The 24,484-nt window shown below is 42.5% G+C and overlaps 1 protein-coding gene and 1 long non-coding RNA gene across 6 annotated transcripts in view; both read right to left on the reverse strand.

Moving 5' to 3' along the window:
* RMDN3 (regulator of microtubule dynamics 3) overlaps positions 1–12,892 on the reverse strand; it is a 34,353-nt gene extending 21,461 nt beyond the window's left edge. The window contains exons 1-7 of one of the 5 annotated variants that reach the window (XM_081209263.1): positions 12,754–12,892; positions 10,972–11,174; positions 10,021–10,216; positions 8,819–8,965; positions 4,437–4,701; positions 2,770–2,872; positions 1,531–1,591 (exon numbers count right to left, since the gene is read on the reverse strand). In XM_081209263.1, the coding sequence (XP_081065389.1) occupies positions 1,531–1,591; positions 2,770–2,872; positions 4,437–4,701; positions 8,819–8,965; positions 10,021–10,216; positions 10,972–11,174; positions 12,754–12,785 (1,007 nt within the window). In that variant the 5' untranslated portion in view covers positions 12,786–12,892. Of the gene's footprint in view, positions 1–1,530; positions 1,592–2,769; positions 2,873–4,436; positions 4,702–8,818; positions 8,966–10,020; positions 10,217–10,971; positions 11,175–11,840; positions 12,113–12,388; positions 12,631–12,676 lie in introns of those variants that run through there. The other 4 variants (XM_081209259.1, XM_081209261.1, XM_081209262.1 and 1 more) reach the window with 4 other exon arrangements.
* Positions 12,893–16,379: 3,487 nt separating this feature from the next.
* LOC308596280 lies at positions 16,380–24,299 on the reverse strand. The gene is made up of 3 exons (XR_014012437.1): positions 24,174–24,299; positions 22,477–22,980; positions 16,380–16,507 (listed from the first exon to the last, which is right to left on the reverse strand). It is a non-coding gene; the product is annotated as an uncharacterized lncRNA (long non-coding RNA).
* Positions 24,300–24,484: the final 185 nt, after the last annotated feature.

Genomic DNA, 24,484 nt, shown 5'->3' on the forward strand with positions numbered 1-24,484 from the left:
TCTCTTCCCTCTAGCAGCAGATGGGAGTTCCAACAAGAGGCTCCCTTTTACTGCTTGGTAGAAAGGATAATGCAATGAAACCCTTCTCACATTCCCATGAGACACCAAATTTAGACCACTGTGTGCAAGAATTCAGTATTTTTGTTTGAAAGGCTAGCCGATAGCAGCGGGCCTTCAACCACTTAATTCTGTTCTTGCCTTTTGGAAAGTTGAATAATACACCACTCAGCAGAAAGGCGGAATGCTTTTTTTCTGGGGAGACGCAGGGGTATGCATATCTCTAAACATTTTGTGAATCTAAGTTTGGCCTCATTGAGGGGCATTGTTTCAATATGAGTAGGAAAATGAGAGTACCCCTAAACATTTTTTTAAGACAAAAAGCACTGGGCACACACGAAAGCTATAGCAGTTCTTCATACTTCACACTCTCAAATCGCCAGAGTATAAGGGGTTGATAACCACAGTATTAAGCTCACCTTATTTACCACCTCAGTTTTCCAGTAGGTTAAACATTATATGTGAGTTTTACAGGCACAGTATATAAAAGGTTCAACACGAACGATGCTTTATAAGCAGCCCACCTGGCACTTAAGCCCATGACACTTAAGCAGCAGTGGCCAGCGTGGTGTTGCTCATCTGGCTTCCCAACCCCACACATCACTGCCAATTACCGAGAGGGACAAAGCAGTGGAGAGCGTGGTGGAGCCACAGAGGCAGAGGCAATCCAATACTCCTAACTGGGCGCCCATGTTGAACTCCCTGTTGTCATGTCCCTCCCTCTTTCAGTAACCAGCAGAGATGCAGGCATTGGGATGCCAGGTGAGCAACGCTGCCTCACCTGTACCACCCCTGATGGCTACTACTGCACTTAACAGAAAAAATATTGACATTTATGGGACTCCTCTGAAGTCATTGCTGTTTTACCTGTAACAATGGCTTATTAGCAGCACCAGGTGGTATCTATATCATAATTTTACAGTAAGTAGTGTTGTTCTTGGGATTTTAAAATCACAGCTGTATTGCAGCTGAACTGCAGACTTGCAGAAGAAAGAGATTAGGAGCCGGCAAAAGAGGAGTCATTTGTTTTCTCGAAGCAACAGAACTGTCCAAGATATATGCCTAGACTCTGGGGGAAAGCAGTAAATTACTAGATGAGGGCTCATAAGACACTGATACAAATCATATTCTCAGAGTCAAAACATACTTATTATTCTAACAGCCAAAAAAAAAAAAAATCCTCTGGGAGAATTGTTCTGAGCCAGTTTGTCATTAGCTGACAAGAGCAAATGGGGAAAACATATTTTGATTAATTGTAAACAGCTCTGTCCATAAACTCAAACTCTTCTGCCAAATGAATAAGTATTTGTGGACGAAGGATAAATCAAATCTGTACATTTAAGAAGACAGCAGCTCTGTATGTGGACTATACTTCTGAAAAGTTTATGTCTAAAGTGACAACATATAGAAGGCCAATATATCAAACAAGTCTCCTCTTTTTGCCTTTTCTTCACAAAGGAAGTAATTACATACCACTGGTGACACTCAGCACTTTGATCTCCCATCTGCAAAGCTGTTTCTGCCTCATCCTTTCCTGCAACGAAAACCAACAAAAATAAACTTATTTGTGTGCCGCATTTTAAACACTTAACCCTTCAAATACTTTGAAACTGGAGATTAACAGCGTACAAAGAAGTTCCACACATTCAGTAAGCAGATATTCTTCAGAAAACAGCAGCCTAATACAAGGATGGCACATTATGACAGCTGAAGAGCTGCACCTCACCGTCTGACACTCTTGGAAATAGAACCCATAGGTTTTTGGCTCACATGCCTCCCAACCCAGAAAACCAGATTAAGGCTGCTGCCTGAGATCAAGCTTCACCCCTAATATTTGTGGAGCTGTCACAAAGGGAGAGACAAGGCAGGAATGAGCAAGAATTTAACTACACTTTTAAGAGAGACATGTTACATATGATGTACCATATTCAGATGGGAAACTATAGCTTTGAATCTGCCAGCTTCCCAACTCCCATAACAATGTGTTCTCAGGGTGCAGACTGTAGAACTGCACACTTAGAGTTCCAACATCACAAACAGCCTACTTTTGCCCTATCAGAAAGAGAAGTAGGTGGTTGCTGTCTGACAAGGAGGCAGCAACAGAGGAGGGTAAAGGAAAGTGGACAATTTTGAGACAAACATAAGCTCAGGAATTTGAGGAGGAGTAAAGCAGTTTGTAGCAGTGATGTGAATCAAAAGTGTGGGCTAGCGCAAGCATCCAATATAGATGCAGCTATTCAGACTTATTGTACCATTCATACTATGAAAGTCTTGCATTGCATGATAAAAACAGCAAATGCAATTGCAGCACCTGCCAAGCAGTTCTCCGAGTACAATTCTGTTTACAAGATTCTTTAACACATGATTTCATTTTAGGAGTAAGAATAATCCACCAGGGCGGGGGGCTGTAATTTTAAATTGAGAACCAGTGTAGTGCAGTGGTTGGACTAAGACCTGGGAGATCAGGATTCAAAGCCTTGCTCTGCCATGAAACTCACTGGTGACCTACCTCATAGGGTTATTATGAGGACAAAATGGGGAGAGGCAGAGAATCAATGTATACCACCTTGGGCTTCTGGGAGGAAAGGTGAGATATAAGTGGAACAAACGTGTGTGTGTAACCCACATTTTTCCAAGGCAGGCAGGTAAATAAATGCCCAATACAACTCACTGGTAAAATGCACCCACCCTTATCTCAAAGTGCCTTCTTACCATCAGACGCGTAAGATAATTTCTCATCTGCATCCTCCGTGATTTCATACATATCACTATAACCTCGGGCCAGGCGCCAAAGGAAATCCTGCTTGTCACCATACTGTAGATAAAACAAATGTTAGTTCACATAGATTAGTTCACCTGATTCTAGATTCAGGTAGGTAGCCATGTTGGTTTGACGCAGTCAAAATAAATAAAAAAATTGTCCAGTAGCACCTTAAAGACCAACTAAGTATGTTCTGGGTAAAAGCTTTTGTGTGCATGCAGCCTGGTATCTGAAGAAGTGTGCATGCACACGAAAGCTTATACCCAGAACATACTTAGGTGAACTCTAAGGTGCTACTGGACAATTTTTTTATTTATTAGTTCACCTGTTGGCCTAAAAGAAAATGGGATTTCCAAGTATAGCATATTGCAGGTGTTTTGTTTTGTTTTAAACGTAGTTTGTGAACAATTTGACAAGGAGTGGAATAATGCTCTAGATGAGCAAAACCAACTCAATAATTCATTTAAATCTCTTCACTTGCCTGAATTAGTAAAGTGTAATATGCTTCTCGTTCTTGAGATTTTAATAAAGTAACTATAGGATGCAGGTCAGACAGTCAAACACTTATGTCAAATAGAAACCTTCCTAGAACAAGTCCCTGCTCCTGCAAATAAACTGTTCCTCTGCTGGTGTCACACTGGGCTTACTTTGCAAGCAGACAAAGGTGCCAAGCTTAAGCAGCATATAGCATATGTACCACAGCCATGACCACTAGATGGAATACACCAGCCATGTGCACATTATGCATGGCTGAATTGGACAGTGCTCCCCCTTGTGGGGACAGAACTGGGAACTAGAGACCTGTGTGAGACTTCATAAAATCAAGTTGGCCACTACAGAGCCAATTAATGTGGTACAATGATTATAAAGCAGATATATAACTACTGACATGGCTATAAGTTCCAGGCTCATTAACCTAATTTTACCATGGGGTTGGGACAGGGAGAGAATATGAGGCGATTTCTCAATAACTGGGCAAGTATTAAGGCAGAACAAACAGTTCTTAGATAATACTGCAGATCCAACTTCATGCATAGCAAGTAGGTTGCAGCAGTTGGGTAGGGCGCCCTTGGAGCGGGAGTAGAAGACTTGAGATAGCATTAGCAACACAAAAAATGTAAGAGACACATTAGAAGAACAGACTGAAAAATGTCTGCAAATGAAGATGGGAAAAGTTTGGGTACTGGTAAGCTTGATTTGATTCCCAAACACGTTGCAAACAGCTGACCTGTTGACATGTATATATAAAGCAAGTTTGTATCTACATTTCATGAAACAATTATGCCTAAATCATCACTGTAATAAGTCTGAGTAGAGCTTTGCTATCAACTTCAGAGATGCTGCAGTTCCACTTTTAAACACATTAGGGGATTGAGTTACTGTATGTTTCAATACGCAATAAACAAAACATAATTTAATACTTTTAAGAAGAGGCCAAGTCCCACAGGCTTTGAGGGTTTTAATTTCCTAATGGCAGCATAAGCAATGCTGCATTTTAGATGCCTGGTCTCATTTAGGATTGTGGTATAGACAAGACCTTGCACAACATCCTGTTCTGCTCTCCCTGCTGGTTAGCTCAGCTCAAGTTTTTCTGGGAAATTGCTAGAGTGAACTTTACCACTAGTTTATTGTTAAGCAGCTGTTGGAATCCTTCTCTCTTCTCCTGTTCGCTCCCACTGTGCAAGCGATCTGCTTGCTGGAGCAACTGACCAAGTGCTTCATCTGTAGCAGGGTCCAAAGTCAGTGTTTCATCCTCATTGACAAGGTCTAAGGAATCCCTCCTTGCCGTTCTCACAGTCTCACAACTTCTTTCATCTTCTCCTTCCTCACTCTCTTTATCAGACTCGCGGTCATAATCAGACTCTGCGTTGGCTGTAGTATAGCTTTAAGACAAATTGCAGAAAATCTGTCATTACATCAACATGACATAACCTAAATTTTATAATCAAAGCTTTTAAAGTCAATAGATTTCACATCCTAAGAAATAGAAATTTGTGCCTGAACTTTGTTAGTGGCAGAAGCTTCTCTCTAAGGGAGTTCCGTTCATCACACTTCCACTAGTAGAAAAGAGGGAAGAGGCTAACTTTTGCTGGTTTGTTTTTCCTTCTGCAACCCCTCCCAACCTTCAAAGATCTGCTCAAGAGGATGGGGAGACTCTCCAGAACAGTGTTGGCGGGGGTATAAACAAATATAGTCTTCTGCCCTTCCACTAATGAGATACCTCTTCTGGATCAGAAGTGGACTGAAGGAGCCCTTCTATTCAGGGAAATTTGGATCCAACTCTATGAACAGAATGCTAATATTGGGGGCCATATCCTAAACTTCCTGCTATGCAACAGCTTTTAGTATCAGAAGCAGATACAACATACATAACAATACAACAGGGCTAACGGCCTCAAAGTCTGGAACTGAAAAACAAAGCCAAAATTCCTGACCAACAAACCACAGCACACATGCATAGGCCATCAGTCTAATTCCCAACTGAGTGGGTTGTAGCCAATGCTAGTCCTACTCAGAGCAGACCCATTGAAATTAATAGATAGGATTAATGTAGGGCCATTATTTCAACAGGTCTACTAAAACTTAGATACAATGCACTATCTGTCCTGCTTGGCAGGGGGTTGGACTCGATGGCCCTTGTGGTCTCTTCCAACTCTATGATTCTATGATTCTATGTCCCAGCTCCATCGGAAAAATACTGCATTTTCTAAAAATAACATTTTAAGGAATTTTTAATAAGTAGTAAACTAGAATAAAAGTAGAACTATACAACCAAAAACCATGCTGATCTTGCAATGTATTTCACAACACTGTCAAGAACTGTGAATCTACATTCTACAGAATGATAATTACTTGACAATCTTCTATCAATAAGTCATGGCAGTGATGCCAACATACTGTGCTTTAGTTAGTAAGTGTTAGCTTATTTCTACATCTTCCTACATCATCCCTCCACACATTCTTCAGTGCACTTCTAAGAATTATTCCCACTCCTGCAGCTGAGTTACCCACTACACTTTTATTTACTTTCCTTACACAGTTTCCCAATACATTTTTGGAGTGCTACCTCTGATGTGGGACATAATATGTCACTCCAAACATTCAATTATTTGCAGTACTCAGACCAGAACCTTCGTATGATTTTATATTACTACAGTGGTGCCTCGCAAGACGAAATTAATTCGTTCCGCGAGTTTTTTCGTCTAGCGAATTTTTCGTCTTGCGAAGCACGGTGTCGGAAGTTTTGGAAAAGCTTCAAAAATCGCCAAAAACCTCAAAAAAGGCTACCACACCGCGTTCTATGAGTTGCTCCTCGAAGTCAAGTCGCAACTGTATTAAGGGTGTTAAGAAAAAGGAAACAAACTTGCAAAAAACGCAAGACGTTTTCGTCTTGCGAAGCAAGCCCATAGGGAAATTCGTCTTGCGAAGCAGCTCAAAAACGGAAAACCCTTTCGTCTAGCAAGTTTTTCGTCTTGCGAGGCATTCGTCTTGCGGGGCACCACTGTACTTAAAATACAGGAAGTATCTGAAGTGGTATCAAGCTGTATGAAAACCCTGCTTATACCTGCTATTTCACATAATCATGTAACTTGATGTTGCAATCACTTAGAGATAAGTATGTGTGTGCAAAGTCACTCAGTAAAAAGCTCTGGAGTATATGCAGGATGTGTGTGTTTTACCTCCTTTTTCAAAAGACCAAACTCCGTGTGCAATTGTATGGGTCCAGAGTACAGTGGTTAGCATGTTTGACTAGGACTAGCAACCCAGGTTCAAATTCCACTCAGTCAAGAGGTCACCAACGGCCCTTCTCAGAACACCAGCACTAAGTACTCTGTTTTGTGGCTACAGAGTGGGCCTCCTCAGTGATAGTACTCCAGTTGTGGAATTCCCTCTCCACAGCGGCTCACCTGCCACCAACTATTTGTACTTTGTATTCCTTTTGGCATCAGGAAAAGACTTTATTCTCCTATGCCTTTTAGGGGACCTTTTTAGGGCTTTAAAGGATTTTGAGGCTCTGGTTTGTTAAAAGTTTTAAGGCCTACTTTCGCCACCTTTTATTGCAGTCTCTGAAATGTGATGTGTTTTATTGTGATTTTATTTATATTGCTTTTATTGTATTTTAATGATGTTTAGGTATGTCATCCATAACTTTGGTTATGAGGAAGCATAGTAATATTGTCCATAAAGAAATAAAAGATGGCAATCCCTGGGTGACTCTCTCTCAATCTAACGAACCTCACAGAGTCATTTTGAGGACAAAAAATAGGGTGGGTGGGGATGAGAGAACCATGTACCACACTGGAGTTCCTCAGGGAAAAGGTGAGATATAAATAAAGCAGATGAATAAATGCTCTCAGGCTAAGACCATTCAGCAGTTTATTAGCTTAGCAAGAGTTATTTCTCCTCAATCGCCACTACCAAAGGATTAATATCCCAAATCAAATACAAGCCACGGGGAAAGAAATGGTTGTGGTTTTCATTTATCAATATGATTAGATCTGTTAATTTGTATCTAGTCATCCAACTATTATCAAACTGAAGTTTAAATTTACACAAGGTAAAATCAGTAGAACTTTATTTTGGACCCAACTAAACTATATATCACATAAACTCAAAATGCCAACTGTTCCTAGCAGATCACAACTCCTTTTTACAACATGCTCCTTCAGAAAACTTTTTGCCTTGGAACAAATCTTGAATGAAATGCCATAGAAATACACGGTGAAGAAAATTATAGTAACACCTAAATAATAAAAGCACAAAACAAACTTAATATTCTGAATCTCCCTAATAAGACAACAGCAGATAGAAAGTGTACAAGCTCCATAGTTGTTTGTTTATATTGTCCACTCAGCAGATAAATTACAGACTCATGGTCAGACTTCTCCACATCTCTCCCCAAATTCTTTCCCAAGTACAACACATTCTAGAAATCTATGCAAGGTCATGAAATCGGTTCAAGCCACAAGGACAAATATGGCATTATTTCTGAACCTTCCTTCCAAGACTGCTGTGGAATCTCATTTAACGGGCATCCCTCCTACACAGTTAGATAAGAACTGCTTGTATTGACTTTCAGATGCCTTTGTACTCTTTTAGAGTTTGTTTTATGTTCTGATGATGAAAAGCGGGATATAATTTTTAAATTAATAAATAATTTTTAGAAAGCAAAGGTCATTCTAGCTCTCTCTTTTTCAAAATACTTTTAACAAGATAGTTAAAAAGGAACGTAAGGGAAATCTTATAAAATACAGGCACCTCCACACTCGTGCGAGATCAGTAAATGTGTAGTCGCTGACAGGCACCCAGAGGGGGTGGGGCGGAATGGGGTGGAGTGGAATGGACTTGGGCATGTCACACTTACATGTCTGGCAGCCAAGAATGGAACCCCCATGGAAGCAGTGATTCCCCTGTAGTGCTATTGTAGAAATTGCTACAGTTGATCTGTCTATCTCAGGGCTACCCAAACTTTTTTCAAAGAGGGCCAGATTTAATGAAGTGAACATGCGTGAGGGCCGACCAAAGTTTTTGAGCTTTTTTACAATTTTACCCCAAAGTTGTTTACCCCAGGAAATAAACTACCACAGGAGCCAGATTAAACTGACCAGCAGAGCCGGATTAGGCCCCCGAAATGGACTTTGGACATGCCTGGTCTACCTGAAGGGATGCATTACGCAATCTCTGCTTAAAAGCTTTTGAACTGAGGTCTAGCTCCAAACTCTTTCCATATAGTTCAGAAATGCCAAATTTCACAACTAGGCATGAAACAAGTCCTTCCAAATTGTTTGTCACCTTGAAGGCTGCCCTAAGCGAACAGCAAGGCTCTCTAAAGAAAAAATTACATAGAAATTTAACAACAGTTTACTTCTCCTTGAACTTTCCCTGATGAGGCTTAATACTAAGCGCAGAACAGATATTTTGCTAGTCAGTTCTCTTATAGAACCAACTGCTGCCACAAGTTAATCCCTTTAAACTAATTTTTGCTTTGAACTCACTTACCCTCCCTCACTTTCACCATCAGTAGTGTAGGCGGCTCCAGAGCTGGCTGTGAAATATATAGAGCTGGAACCTGTGGAATCACTCCTTTCTCTGGGATATACAGTACGCCTCCGCCGAATAACCTTCTGGCTTTCTTCTAGTTGGGTTCTGCAAGGGGAGATATTAACACAAGAGACACTTACGCTGTTTAATTGTTTGTTTCCCATTAATTGTTTGTTTCCCTTTTCCTTCTCTAATGCACCCACAAACCACCAAAATAATTATTCTTTTCTGCTCAGTATAATTCTGATTAGTCCTACAAAATCAGACCTTATTCAACTATTGTGTCATAGAATATAAAAATATAACAGACATATACAAATGTTTACACAATAATTTAGCTATATCACCAATTATAACTAAGAAGGGAAACTGACAAAAGTGTATTCAACTTTATAGATTAGATAGGGCTGTGAAGTCTACGGAGTCTGGGATATCTGTTAGGGGGAAATCATCTAGCCAACTATACTATACTAAGAAGAACTTCCAGGAAAAAAATAAATGGCTATTCACTAAGAAGCATAGCAGTGCAATCCTATGCATGTGTCAGGAAAAAGTCCCATCAAGTTCAATGAAACTTCCCCCAAGGTGTGTATAGGACTGAAGCCTAGGTCAGATGCTCTTTCATTGATGCTTCTTTTCTACAGCTGTCAATATTAACATGAATCATTCAAAAGGCTTCATCCAAAACCTTCCAGTGGAGTTATTACAGAAGTTACTCTTCCCACAATACAAACATCAACACATTTCTTAGTTTTGGATTCAATTCTGAACTACTTGATAAACTGCTTTATACCAGTGTTCTGCTCCAGTATCAATTTTTGGGGCGGACAACCTGTTACAAATGACATTTGACAACAGATACAAAATCAAATGGTTCAAATTTTAAATACTGGTTAGTGTGATAAAGGTTGATGCTTTGTAGATAGCTGAAGAAAAAAAGAGAGGAACATGTTGAAATTAAATATCCTTGTAAGGGCATGTGCCTCTAGCATATCCATAGCTTTTTGCTGAATATCAGTGAAATTACTCTGGAAGAATTACTGTTTTACAAATAGCAGTGACAGTTTAAAAAAAGGAAAGCACAATAACAATTTCACCCAAAACATGGTTCATGTAATTTTCAGCAACCTGGAATCTGAAGGAAATAGCTTTATACTAACCTGACTTCTCCAACGATCTCTCCTGCTAAACCCTGCAGGCTATTCCGCAACTCTTCCACTTCATGTCGCAGTTCTATAAGGCTTTTGAGCACAAAGTCCAGACGGTTCAGCACTTCAGCCTGTTCTTCTTGTGTTAGATGAGCTGTATATGGGATGCTGTCACCACCTTCCACTGGTGCTTGTCTCATCCGTGGAACTAGAGAAAGAAAATGAAGCAGCTACAACACAACTAGGCATGGAGAAACTCCTGGTTCAATCCCTGGCATCTCCAGGTTTGAAAGAGAATGTCCCCTGTCAGTAACCCTGGCGAAAGCCACAGCTAGTCAGGTGGACAATACTAAGCTAGATGGATCAAAAGTCTGACTTGGTAGAAGGAAGCTTCTCCCAGAATGGAGAACCCAGAGACTTCCCAGGAAAAAGAGATAAAAACCTGCTCTGGGGAAAAATGCAGTCAATTCCCATAGCATTGCACATATCATTGATACAGCGATGCAAACATGCTAGCCATCAACATTTTGCAGATAAATAGTACAAGGGTATATAACCTACACTAATATAACTGCCTTTCCAGTCTGCAGAAAGAGCCTTGTGGATATGCAGACTTGTACACATTAAGCAGTTACAACTTAACATCTAATTGTAATTTGTTAATTTACAGAAAAATTGAATCTTTTAATATATTCCCATTTGGCAAGTTCAGAAGAGTTGTGTCTTTATTTTTAAAGTAATTATAACTTATCAGATACAAACAGAATTCTCAACTAATCTACCCATTCATCTCAGAGCATACTTTCACTGAAATTAAGCAAATAAGAGTAATACTAGGCATGTGAATTCCAAGTTTAATCGTGATAAATTAACCTCACAACCTCTTACCAGTTTGAGTAACTCTAGTCTTAGAAAAAATAAAAGTACAAAAGATAATTTAAAAAATGGAAACCATCTTTGTACCCTGATTATAAGGCTGTAGAATTTGTGTGTGTTCTTTAGGGTCCAGAGCATTATGTTGACTCTGTACGTTTGGTGATTTGGATCTTTGCTGGGGCTTTTTTCGCTTTTGTTTGTAGAAGTAGTAGAAGAGACCTATTCCTGCAGCTGCTCCCAGGACCACACCAAGTCCCACACGGAAGACCACCATTTTGGACATGATGCATCTGAAACAATTCAAGCAGGCCATAATTTGTATTTATGAAATAGACACAACATGAAGGAGAAAGTGCTGTATTATAACACATTGTAAGTGTTATGTGCTTAACAATATTTCAAAATAAAATAAGTCTAAAATATTTACAAGCTAAGCATTTTTTAAATAAAACAAAAACAAAGAGGGTGCAGCAACATAACCGTCAGTTCTTCGATACAAGAGATAGACAGCAACCTACTTCTCAGAATATGTAAAAATAAATACTCTGATGTTCTATCTATATAGGAGGGAAATCCTGATTTGGTGACCTCAATGGCAAATTAATGCTTAGGAGAAACAGAATTTTACACTGAAATATAATCAAATACCAAAGGTCATTCAGTGAGATTTCATTCCACATGATAAAGTTCTGTAGTTGAAGCTATACACATTTGACTCAGATAATACCCGGATACAGTTCAATCCAGGAGCTCAACAGGTAACAGGGAGGACACAAGTGATAACCTAGCAACCTTGCCAAAAACACTCCCATTTCAAAGCAGGACACAGTCCGCATTAGTAGCAATTTCAAAGAACTGAAGCCACATAATCTTCTTCCCAGGTCACTCTTTCCCAATTTAGCTGTCTCTCTCACATACATACATACACAAATACACAGAAATCTAAACCCACTTACATGTAAATATACCAGTTTCCCCTTAATACGGTTTGTCAGCACCATCTACATGATGTGTTTCGAGATAAGAAATGCTGAGCCTTGGGGGTCCAAAACCACCAAACAGGTTTTAAACTCTTGTCTACCCAGCTCAGGCGATTTGATAATTGGGCCAAGCCTCTGACCCCGCGATGACACTGAGGTTCTTAAACCACAAACGTTACTGAAAGAAGGAGCATGTAGGGGTCACCACCCACTGGGTGTGCTCAGAGATAGCGGGAAGTGGTGAGCCGCAGAACTGAGGCACACGCCCCTTCCCCACCCGCACCCCGACCCCCACCCATGGGCGACAGGAGGAGCGTTGCCCCAGCATCTCCCGCCGCTCCAGGCGCATGCGCAGAGAAGGCCGAGTTCTAAATTCCGAAGAGCCACATTACTGGTCTGTTTGCAGCAAAACGCTTTGAGAGAGAGAGAAAGAGAGATTTGTGGCACCGCAGAGAATTGCGTTGCGCCACAGCGGATCTCTTGGGCTGCATTGAGATGGAGGGTGCAATCCTGCACTTACTTACATGGGAGTAAGGCCAACTGAACTCAGTGGGGTTTACTCCAGAGTAGGCACGTATGGGACTGACACCGTCCCTCTTTCAGTCTCCCCCACTCCCTCTGCCTGTGTGTAGTTCTATGTGCCCGGGAACTGATGCTTCAACAGGCAAGCGCCCCTTTCCCTACTCGAAAAGGAGGCCGCGCGCGCGCCCAAAGAGTTAGGAAAGCCGCAAGGCGACGGTTGCTGCGCGCGAGCCGCTTGAGGAGGCCGAGTGAAAACTTCAAAGCGCTTCTTCTCCAGCTATTTAAATTACCGCTGCGCTTCTCGCTGGATATGTCCTCGTGCGGCCACCGTCCGCCGCCCTCCTCGTTCCCCGCGTTCCCCCCTTACCCCGCCGCAGGCCAGTCCTCTCGCCGGCGCATAGAAATGACGTTGGGGTACGGCTCATCCCTCCGACGGTGAAAAGTTGGCGCGGAGAATTGACGGAGAGAAAGGAGGTCACGCCTCTAGAACGTAGAGAGAAGCCGTGCCGGATCAGACCAGCGGCCGGGCAAAGCAGGCGTCCCGTTCTCACGGTGGCCAACCAGGCGCCCGTGAGAAGCCTACAAGCAGGAGCGGAGCGCAAGTGTTTCCAGGAGAATTACTGCCTCCCACAGTGGAGACTGCAATTCCCATCATCCCTGACCACTGGTCCTGTTAGCTAGGGATGATGGAAGTTGTAGTCCCAAAACAGCTGGAGGGCCGAGTTTGCCGATGCCTGAGCAATATAAGGAAACACGGGTGGGGAAAACACCAGACCGGGGCGGGGGGCGGGTGGAATAAGGAGCGGCCGGGCGTCTGCCTAGACGTCTGCTAGTGGTGTGTACAACAGAGGCTGTTCTCTCCCTAACTTGCCGCATTGGGAGATGCCCTGATTTCGAAGGGTGCAAGAATCTGAAAGGGCTTCGGATTGGTTTGGGAGCATCAATGGCTGGGAGCAGTGCCGGATTTACGTGTAAGCTAAACAAGCTATAGCTTAGGACCCCACTCTCTTGGCCCCCCCCCCAAAAAAGGGAAAAAACTGGATGTACATTTCCAAAATATAAGATAAAAAAACAAATAAAAAAACCTACATACAGCAACAGTGGCAAATGGCTTTAGATACCTATTAGGTCCATAAATTACCATATAGCATATATTCAACACAAAAAACAGCGAAAATTTGTGGGAAACAAGATGCTGGACCATATGGGTATAGTTTTTTGGGAGTGAAGCGGCAGGGAGTTCTCTCTGCCTATGCAGCTCTCAACTCTTTAGCGGAAGACTGACAGATGGAAGTTTAGGATAAGTGTTTTCTGTCTCCTAGATGGGCTACCTTCCTGGGTTGATGAGCCGGATCTGTCTCTCACTTCCCTTTACAGGACGTGTAGAAACCGCCTTCTTGGCTGTTGGACCTACTATTGGTCTCATCGGTTCAATGTGTCTTTCTTCTCACACAAGCAAAGTCCCTAACTCCCCAAGAGTTTGAGACCGATCGGCTACCCTCACCTGGTTTAGCTGGCCAGTCAAAGCCATAGCTGTTCCTGGGGTATGGCTGCTGTTGCATGCTGACAGCTTCTAGTAGCTACAGATGACAGCTGAGTGCAGGGTGGGGACCAAAAGTGGACAGACTACCCCAGAAGAAGCATGTCCCCCACCAGAGGTACTACCCGTCTAAAACCCCATACATCCTGGAGGTTATGATACAGATTTAATAAATGAATAGGACTATCTGCACATTGGGAAATTTCAATCACACATATCTAATCTTATAGCTTCTGTGGCAGCACACTTTCCCCCTGGGGACTTACAACAGCCTCAAAATAACCACATATTTTAAAGTTATCCATTCAGTGCAAGCCTGAAAATGTCATTTTATTAATTGGACATCTAGGGTTCACCCTAGGCCAGTGATGGCCAAACTTGGCCCTCCAGCTGTTTTGGGACTACAATTCCCATCACCCCGACCACTGGTCCTGTTAGCTAGGTATGATGGGAGTTGTAGTCCCAAAACAGCTGGAGGGCCAAGTTTGCCCATCACTGCCCTAGGCCAAAGAATTCCAGGCCAAGCCCAACATTTTTGTCAGGTCTTTCTCCTAGTCTTAATACAGCATAGTGGCTATCAGGTCCTGGTTGCTTATAATGGTTATCAGATCACCCCATCTGCATTATTTTTATTTTTTATTTATTAAATTTGTATACTGCCCTTCACCTGAAGATTACAGGGCAGTTCACAACATAAAAATACAAAATGAGAACACAAAATACTTAAGACAAAAACAAACCAATAAACCCCTCCCACAAAAACATTTAAAAAGCCATAGAATGCTTTATCGACCAAAGGCTGATGGAACCATGACCTGCTTCTGTATAAGGCAGCTTCCTACGTTCCAAATGTGGAAGGCAGCAGGGATGCCCACATATGCTCTACTATAATCAGGAACACTGATAACGCGGGGTCCCTAATTGTGCAAGATAATTCAATTCACATTCAATTTAAAGTCAATGAAAGCTCCTTGCAGATCTTCCCCTCACAACTTGGGACGGTCCGTTACCAGCTGGGTTGGGAGGAAACATATGAGGATGTTGTGTGCAATATGGGAAGGTCACTGACAAAGTGGGTTTGCCAATGCCCATGGGTAAATTGAGAGGTGGGGCTCATGCCAGAACATGCCTTATTAGAAGTCACAAAGTTTGGTGATGCAAGACTTTGTTATAAACAATGTATAGAAATCCCATGAGGCAAGTTGATTACACCTGCAAGTCACCAAACTTCCATTTTTTCCAGTAAACAATATTTGGCTTTGCATCATACAGATAATATCAGATCAGGACATAATGCAGTCCCTGAAGTCTGTGAGTGTTCCAGCTATATAATACTGTTAGAAATCTGCTCTTGGCTTGTCGTGTTGCATTGCTGACGTAAGAGCTTTGGGTTGAAAGCAAATGGAATAGATTTCATCTGACAAATCCCTAAGGGTGAGTGGAAAAAGGAAACTACGTTGCTGCAAGCCTTCAAATCATTATTCACTATCCGTTTGTTATCAAGGAAGGAATAACAGAGGCTCAAGACAGCGGGAGTTTGAAGTTAGGCCTTTGCGGATATTAAAGATCCTATCTAGACAGTATTATAAATCATAGCTTGGACTGTGTTTATGGGACTTGGCTGTTGTTGGAACACCAGCCTTTGTGAAAGTAATATCAAACTGTTCTCTTTAAACTAAACCCACCAGGCAACAATATTCAGAGTCAGACTATGGTAAAAACCCATTCAGAACTGCCATGTTCGTGATCAACACCCTCCGTGTTATAATATAAGGCAAATTCGGCCAGTTCCTATGCACACTTAAACCAAATTCAATAAGACCTACTTATAAGTGTGGATAGGATTGCAGCTTTAAACAGAAGGTGATAAAATAATGGTAATATTCATCATTCAAGTCAGAAGTAACAACAAACAGCTTCCAGACATCTGGGCTTGGGGACCAGGCTTATAGGTGCGAAGGTGTGACTCCCAGGCTGCACTGAGTCCAGCATCTCTGAAGTTTCTACAAATTGCCCACTGTGAAAGACAGGTGTGGGGAAAGGAACTGCCCTGAGTCAGACATAGCACAGTATTCCCTACTAAGATTGGGAGTTACTTTTCAGGACTTCCAGCTCAGTACCTGAGACCCTTTTCATAACAGATGTCAGGAATTAAGCTTTTCCTACTATTGAGCTATTGCCCTTCTTTTAGATGTGATAGATATTAAATTAGCCCCATCCCTTTTCAGTTATGCTCTTCTGTGGTCAAAACAAAACCCGACAGTGATTAAGCCAAAGAAATAATGCATATAAGAGATAAGGAAATCCTGAATGGGTCAGCCAGCCCATCTTGTAGCCAGAGTAGCATTGTTGGGATTTAATTTGTTTTTAGTAATTGGGTTAGTACAAAATGTTACTTATTAGAGTTTTCTCTCCCAGATGTTTCTTGTTTTTTATTGTATTTCTTCATGCTAACAGGAAAAGTCCTTAATTCTTTACTCATGACATCAAAATGAAAACCATTGTTCCATCATAAACACACACACAAATCCATGACCTCATTTCATGGAGCAGGATCAAAGGACAGTGACAAGGTAATATTCTAGAGTAAGGTAAGCTTAAATAATTAAGAATAATACTAGAAAGGAAATGGAATTACTTTAATTACTTTAATTATGCACCAAGTTTTAGTAAAAATTTGATTTTTTTGAAATAATAACTTTCATGTTCCCAGGGCTGGTTATATTTGCACGTGACTTTTCGCTGCAGTGTCAACACACTGTCAGACTTTTCATCTTGTAATGATCTCTTCAACTCCAGTAAAATAGCGATGGTTGAAAGTTTCTACAAACACAAAAGAGGTTTTCCCAGATAAACCAGGAAACAAAAGGAGTGGGACCTAGGAACAAAAATGAAAAAAAAAATACAGAATGTGCAAATGATGTTTTTAGTCATCCAAATATATCAAGTGCGCATTTCAAGATTATCAAATCAATTCATAGAATCATAGAGTTGGAAGGAACGAACCATGTAACTTTTTGTAATTATTATCTAGATTTGTATTCAGTCTTTTTTCATTTATAGCAATGTCTGTGTAATTTCCAAAATATCATGAACAACAATTACAAAAAAATACCCAACTTAAAGCAATAAAAAAGAAACAGAATGGTCTAAAAAAATGAAAATGTGGCCTCACTGGTTCACCTCAAATTCCTGGAAGAATAAGGATGTTTTTACTTGATGGTAGAAACTCATCATGGTCTCCACCATTTGAGCTTCCAGGGTAGGATGTTACATCCTACACAACAGAAAACGTTTTTGAATGCATCACTGGTTGCTCAGACTGTGGGCACAATACCATTGACTCAGGATCCAGTGCATTCCCATCACTGGTACACATATAGTTGCTCTTCTCTTGAAGCATCAGATTCACAGCTTGAGAGTTCTTTCTCAACCCAGCCCTGTTCCTGGATACCTAGGCAGCAGCAGTGACCTTTTTATCTTTTATGCCACCTGCACCCTTTCCAGGAAAAACCAGACCGGGCCTCAATTTCTCCTGCTCTAATCACTTTCACATTAGATTTCTGTAGTGTAATGCACTGCCCTTGAAGATAGTCTGGAAGCTTCAGTGTGCAGAATGTGGATGACAGGCTTGTCTGGAGTTGGTAGATCAGATAACAGAATCATAGAATTGTAGAGTTGGAAGGGACCCTGAGGATCATCTAGTCCAATCCCCTGCAATGCAGGAATATGCAGCTGTCCCATACGGGGATCGAACCTGCAAACTTGGCATTATCAGCCCCCCACTAACCCACAGAGCTGTGCACAGATCAGATCACACCAATCCTTTATCAGCCAAGTGGATGCTAATTTGATAGGCAGACATAGCTTGGACCAAGTACCGTATTTTTCGCTCTGTAAGACGCACCAGACCACAAACCCCGACCAAACCTAAGAGGAGGCATGTAGTGGTGATAGGGGATTCCCTACTGAGGGGAACAGAAGCAGTGATCTGTGGGTCTGACAAGATGTCTTGGGAAGTGTGCTGTCTCCCCGGGGCTAAGATCCAAGATGTAACTGAACGATTGCAAGGAATCATAAAACCCACTGACAAATACCCCTTCCTCTTGGTTCATGTGGGAACCAATGACACTGCAAGCAATAGCCTCCAGAAGATCAAAAGAGACTATGAGGCTCTCGGCAGGAAATTGAAGCAACTAAATGCACAAATTGTCATCTCATCTGTCCTCCCAGTTGAACGACGTGGCCCAGGGAGAGAGGGAAAAATAGTGGAAGTGAACAGCTGGCTTCGCAAATGGTGTAAACAGGAACGGTTTGGATTCTTAGATCACGGACTGCAGTTTCTTGAAGATGGACTTCTGGCAAGCGATGGGCTGCACCTCACAACGGTTGGGAGAAATGTTTTTGCCAAAAATCTCAGAAACCTCATCAGGAGGGCTTTAAACTGACTAATGTGGGGGAGGGAGACAGTGCTCCTGAAGGTAGGAGTCTATCAATTGATGAAGATTATCATCCAAATGTCATAGACCAAATGGAGCAAACAGCACGCAGACCTAGTGATGGGAGGAAAAAATCCTTAAATAAGAGACACAGGGGGAATGATTAATGGACTTCAATGTCTGTACACTAATGCGCAAAGCATGGGAAATAAACAAGATGAGCTTGAGCTCTTGGTACAGCAAACTAAATATGACATAATAGGCATCACTGAAACCTGTGGGATAAGTCCCACGATTGGAATGTAATAATGGGGGGATACAATCTATTTCAGAGAAACAGACCAGACAAGAAAGGAGGAGGAGTGGCGTTATATGTCAGGGATGTGTATACCTGTGAAGAGATCCAAGATTTAGAACCTCAAAGCCAAAGTGAGAGCATTTGGGTCAAAATTAAGGGAGAGAAGAATAACAGAGACCTCATTGTGGGAGTTTGCTATAGATCCCCAAGCCAAACGGAGGACATAGATGATGCCTTCCTGGAACAGATGGCCAAACACGCAAAAGGAAGGGAGATAGTAGTAATGGGGGACTTCAATTACCCAGATATTTGTTGGATGTCAAACTCAGCCAAGAGCATAAGGTCAAACAGATTCCTCACTGGCCTTGCAGACAACTTCATTGTCCAGAAAGTGGGAGAAGCAACAAGAGGAACAGCCATTTTAGATCTGGTCCTAACCAATGTTGATGACCTGGTTAGTGGGGTAGAAGTGGAAGGATCATTAGGCGCGAGTGATCATGCTCTTCTGAAGTTTACTATACAGCGGAAAGGAGCAGCCAAGCATACTAGGACTCAATTTCTTGACTTTAAGAAAGCCGACTTCATAAAACTTAGGGAAGTGCTGGGTGAGATCCCATGGACAGGAATACTAAAAGGAAAAGGAGTTCATGATGGCTGGGAGTTTGTTAAGAGGGAGATAGTAAAAGCACAACGTCAGGCAATACCAATGAGACGGAAACATGGAAGGTGCTTAAAGAAGCCAGGGTGGCTATCTAAAGAACTTTTAACTGAGTTAAGATTAAAAAAGGATGTGTACAAAAAATGGAAAAGGGGGGAAACCACCAAAGAGGAATTCAAACAAATAGCCAGCACGTGTAGACACAAAGTCAGAAAAGCTAAAGCACAGAATGAACTCAGGCTTGCTAGAGAGGTTAAAAGCAACAAAAAAGGCTTTTATGGGTATGTTCGTAGCAAAAGGAAGAACAAAGAAACAGTGGGGTCACTCAGAGGAGAAGATGGTGAAATGCAAACAGGGGACACAGAAAGGGCTGAACTCCTCAATGCCTTCTTTGCCTCAGTCTTCTCCGATAAAGAAAACAATGCCCGACCTGAAGAATTTGGAGCAAATGATTCAGCAGAGGAAACACAGCCCAGAATAACTAAGGAGATAGTACAAGAATACTTGGCTAGTTTAGATGTATTCAAGTCTCCAGGGCCAGATGAACTGCATCCAAGAGTATTAAAAGAACTGGCAGATGTGATCTCAGAACCACTGGCAGTCATCTTTGAGAATTCCTGGAGAACAGGCGAAGTCCCGGCAGACTGGAGGAGGGCAAATGTTGTCCCTATTTTCAAAAAGGGGGAAAGAGAGGACCCAAATAATTACTGCCCAGTCAGTCTGACATCAATACCAGGGAAGATTCTGGAGCAGATCATTAAGCAAACAGTCTGTGAGCACCTAGAAAGGAATGCTGTGATCACGAATAGTCAGCATGGATTTCTGAAAAATAAGTCATGTCAGACTAACCTGATCTCGTTTTTTGACAGAATTACAAGCCTGGTAGATGAAGGGAACGCAATGGATGTAGCCTACCTTGATTTCAGCAAGGCATTTGACAAGGTGCCCCATGATATTCTTGTAAAGAAGCTGGTAAAATGTGGTCTTGACTATGCTACCACTCAGTGGATTTGTAACTGGCTGACTGACCAAACCCAAAGGGTGCTCATCAATGGTTCCTCTTCATCCTGGAGAAGAGTGACTAGTGGGGTGCCACAGGGTTCTGTCTTGGACCCGGTCTTATTCAACATCTTTATCAACGACTTGGATGATGGACTCAAGGGCATCCTGATCAAATTTGCAGATGACACCAAACTGGGAGGGGTGGCTAACACCCCAGAGGACAGGATCACACTTCAAAACGACCTTGACAGATTAGAGAACTGGGCCAAAACAAACAAGATGAATTTTAACAGGGAGAAATGTAAAGTATTGCACATGGGCAAAAAAAATGAGAGGCACAAATACAAGATGGGTGACACCTGGCTTGAGAGCAGTACATGTGAAAAGGATCTAGGAGTCTTGGTTGACCATAAACTTGACATGAGCCAACAGTGTGACGCGGCAGCTAAAAAAGCCAATGCAATTCTGGGCTGCATCAATAGGAGTATAGCATCTAGATCAAGGGAAGTAATAGTGCCACTGTATTCTGCTCTGGTCAGACCTCACCTGGAGTACTGTGTCCAGTTCTGGGCACCACAATTCAAGAAGGACACAGACAAACTGGAACGTGTCCAGAGGAGGGCAACCAAAATGGTCAAAGGCCTGGAAATGATGCCTTATGAGGAACGGCTAAGGGAGCTGGGCATGTTTAGCCTGGAGAAGAGGAGGTTAAGGGGTGATATGATAGCCATGTTCAAATATATAAAAGGATGTCACATAGAGGAGGGAGAAAGGTTGTTTTCTGCTGCTCCAGAGAAGCGGACACGGAGCAATGGATCCAAACTACAAGAAAGAAGATTCCACCTAAACATTAGGAAGAACTTCCTGACAGTAAGAGCTGTTCGACAGTGGAATTTGCTGCCAAGGAGTGTGGTGGAGTCTCCTACTTTGGAGGTCTTTAAGCAGAGGCTTGACAACCATATGTCAGGAGTGCTCTGATGGTGTTTCCTGCTTGGCAGGGGGTTGGACTCAATGGCCCTTGTGGTCTCTTCCAACTCTATGATTCTATGATTCTATGATTCTACAAGACGCACCTCGTTTTTGGAGGAGGAAAACAAGAAAAAATATATTCTGAATCTCAGAAGCCAGAACAGCAAGAGGGATCGCTGCGCAGTGAAAGCAGCGATTCCTCTTGCTGTTCTGGCTTCTGTGATAGCTGCGCAGCCTGCATTCGCTCCATAAGACGCACACACATTTCCCCTTACTTTTTAGGAGGGGAAAAGTGAGTCTTATAGAGCAAAAAATACGGTATATCTCAAGTATTACCTCTCCCTTTAAGAGCTAGAGAGTGGCCATGATGCAGCCTCCCAAGAAGGTTTATTTTATTTAGACAAGAAGCAAATACTGTTATTTATATTTGGGGATCCCCCCCCCCCATTTTAAGGATTTTACTGCTACTGCTGCTTTTAGGCTTGTTGCAAACTTTGCAAAAGTTGCTTTATTGTTTTTAGCCTTGTTGCAAATCATTGTAATAGTTGCTTTATTGTTTGTAAACTGCCTTGAATATATTTTATACCGACAGGAAGGATAGAAAAAGGATGTTCGCTCTGTGTAGGAAGCTCTCTTTCTCTTAATTAAACAATGTTGGCTGATCTCAAGAAACTATGAACAATCTTAATAAACTCAAAGATTAGTTGTAGCACTTATAGAGTGAAGAAGAAAGCATTAATTTGAAAAAGCTGTTGCAACAACAGAAAAGGCACATACAAATCTTGCTTAAAAAGCCATTTATCTCTAATATTATGTAAAGGAACCAAACCATAATTTACGAGGCAGCTAAATCACCTCAAGCCTTCTTAAACATGAATTGCATGAAAACGCTCAGAGCACAATTGGTTGCTGTTATGTTCACCCCACTTCTCTGAGTGATGAAAAGTTCTGGGGGCACAGCACACACCTGAATTTGGTTTCCTTTGGATGAAGGTTACTTGAGGCTTAGGGTGTTTTGTAATGTTTGAGTTTATTTAAAATTATGCCGACTGAACAAAGATATCCATGAAAGCAACAGTGAAGCAGAAAATGAGATGCTCTGTTAAATTACAAATGAATCATTTATTCTATATTTCTTCCATCATGGAGCTCAAGGGAGCATATATGTGGTTTCGGGTACTCACCCACCCTAGCACTGACCCAGATCCAGACCTCATCAGCTTTAGAAAGACGGTGGCCTCATGTGTCCTCAGACTATACCTTGGGACCCTGATCCTTCAAAGGTAATAAAATAATAAATACAAGACAAAGGAAATGAATATGTAGAGACTGTTCCATGCCCCACATTTGCTATTTCAATATTATTATTCTGTTGTGCACAGCCCCACCTCCTGGTTCAAAAGCAAAAAAATGAGTGAACGATTGCTCCCCCAACCTTCAAACATACTGCTTTATTTAAAGGAAGTCTACGAAGGGTATTGTTACAAGCCACCACAACCTCCACAACAGTGCTAGATTCCAGGGGTCCAGGCACTTACCCAGGATTCGTGTTTCCTTTGGAAATGAGGCACAGCGGAGACTATGGTTTCTTTAAGATAATATGGTTTATTTACACTTATATGCAACCTGAGCCTGCCATGGAGGGGTTCAGAGCACTGCCACTGCTCCCACCACCCATAGACGTAGTCCTGGATTCAAATAAAAAATCCTCAAAAACATGGCCCTCTTCAGCTTGCTGACCTTTAGAAACTGCCACAAACCTCCACCCTAAATTTCCCTTTTGTCTTTCTAACTAACTGACCATTGAGGGAGGGGCCCGCCATCCCACTTGCCCTCTGGCACACAGCCACTCCTTTTGAGACCACCTGAGCTTCAAGCGATAGCAAAGGATTCAGGAGTACCCCCAAGTTACATGCCTGCTCCTTCAGGGAAGGAATGGAAACCCCAGCGAGGGCAGATTAATGTTGCCATGTACTGTGGTAAATATTTTTAATTATATTCAGTGCTCTATTCTGGGGGGATGCAGGAGTACGCATATCCCTAAACATTTTGTGAATCTTTGTAGTTTTGTCCGTTTACTGTATTTATTTTTGCTATAAAATGGTGATTTTCTTGAGTCAAAATGAGAGTACCCCTAGACATTTTTTTACAGAAAAAAGCACTAACTATATTACATCCAGCCAAACCTAGACAGCATCTTAAAAAGCAGAGACATCACCTTGCCAACAAAGGTCTGTATAGTTAAAGCTATGGTTTTCCCAGTAGTGATGTATGGAAGTGATAGCTGGACTATAAAGAAGGCTGATCGCCGAAGAATTGATGCTTTTGAATTATGGTGCTGGAGGAGACTCTTGAGAGTCCCATGGACTGCAAGAAGATCCAACCTGTCCATTCTGAAGGAAATCAGCCCTGAGTGCTCACTGGAAGGACAGATCCTGAAGCTGAGGCTCCAATACTTTGGCCATCTCATGAGAAGAGAAGACTCTCTGGAAAAGACCCTGATGTTGGGAAAGAGTGAGGGCACAAAGAGAAGAGGACGGCGGAGGACGAGATGGTTGGACAGTGTTCTCGAAGCTACAAACATGAGTTTGACCAAACTGCGGGAGGCAGTGGAAGACAGGAGGGCCTGGTGTGCTCTGGTCCATGGGGTCACGAAGAGTCGGACACGACTAAACGACTAAACAACAACAAAAACAAACTGAAATGCTTCTCATTCCCATCGATTTCAGCGGGAGAGCCCAACGAAAGTTTGCAGTCCTACGCATGCCTTATTTTGTGACATGCACTGAAAGATCGGCAGGTGTATCATGCCGTATATTTCACAGAGGGGGTGCCGACGGAGGCTGGCCTGTGAGGGCATATGGGGCACCGCCCCACCAACCTCTTGTCTGTCTGCGGCGACAGAAACGCCTTGAAGGGAAAAGCAGGAGGAGGTTTGGTGGCGGTGCACGCGGAGGAGTTCAAGGCGGTGGGGAAGGAAGCCTCTGCCCCGCGGAGCCTTGTGGCTGTGGGGTGACCCACCCGGGTATGCAACGCAGCAGGGTGCAGACGAGAGGGTTCCCCCCCGCACGTGACCCTCTGGCAGTCCAGTTTGGAGCGCAAAAGCGACCGAGCGCCGCCGCGCGCCCCTTAAGCCGCCCGCGCCCCCGAGGCCAAGCAATTCGCGTTCCAGCGCCGCAGCCCGCTCGCCGA

This window comes from Podarcis bocagei (assembly GCF_964188305.1).
Source record: "Podarcis bocagei genome assembly, chromosome: 1".
Classification (NCBI taxonomy): Eukaryota; Metazoa; Chordata; class Lepidosauria; order Squamata; family Lacertidae; genus Podarcis; species Podarcis bocagei.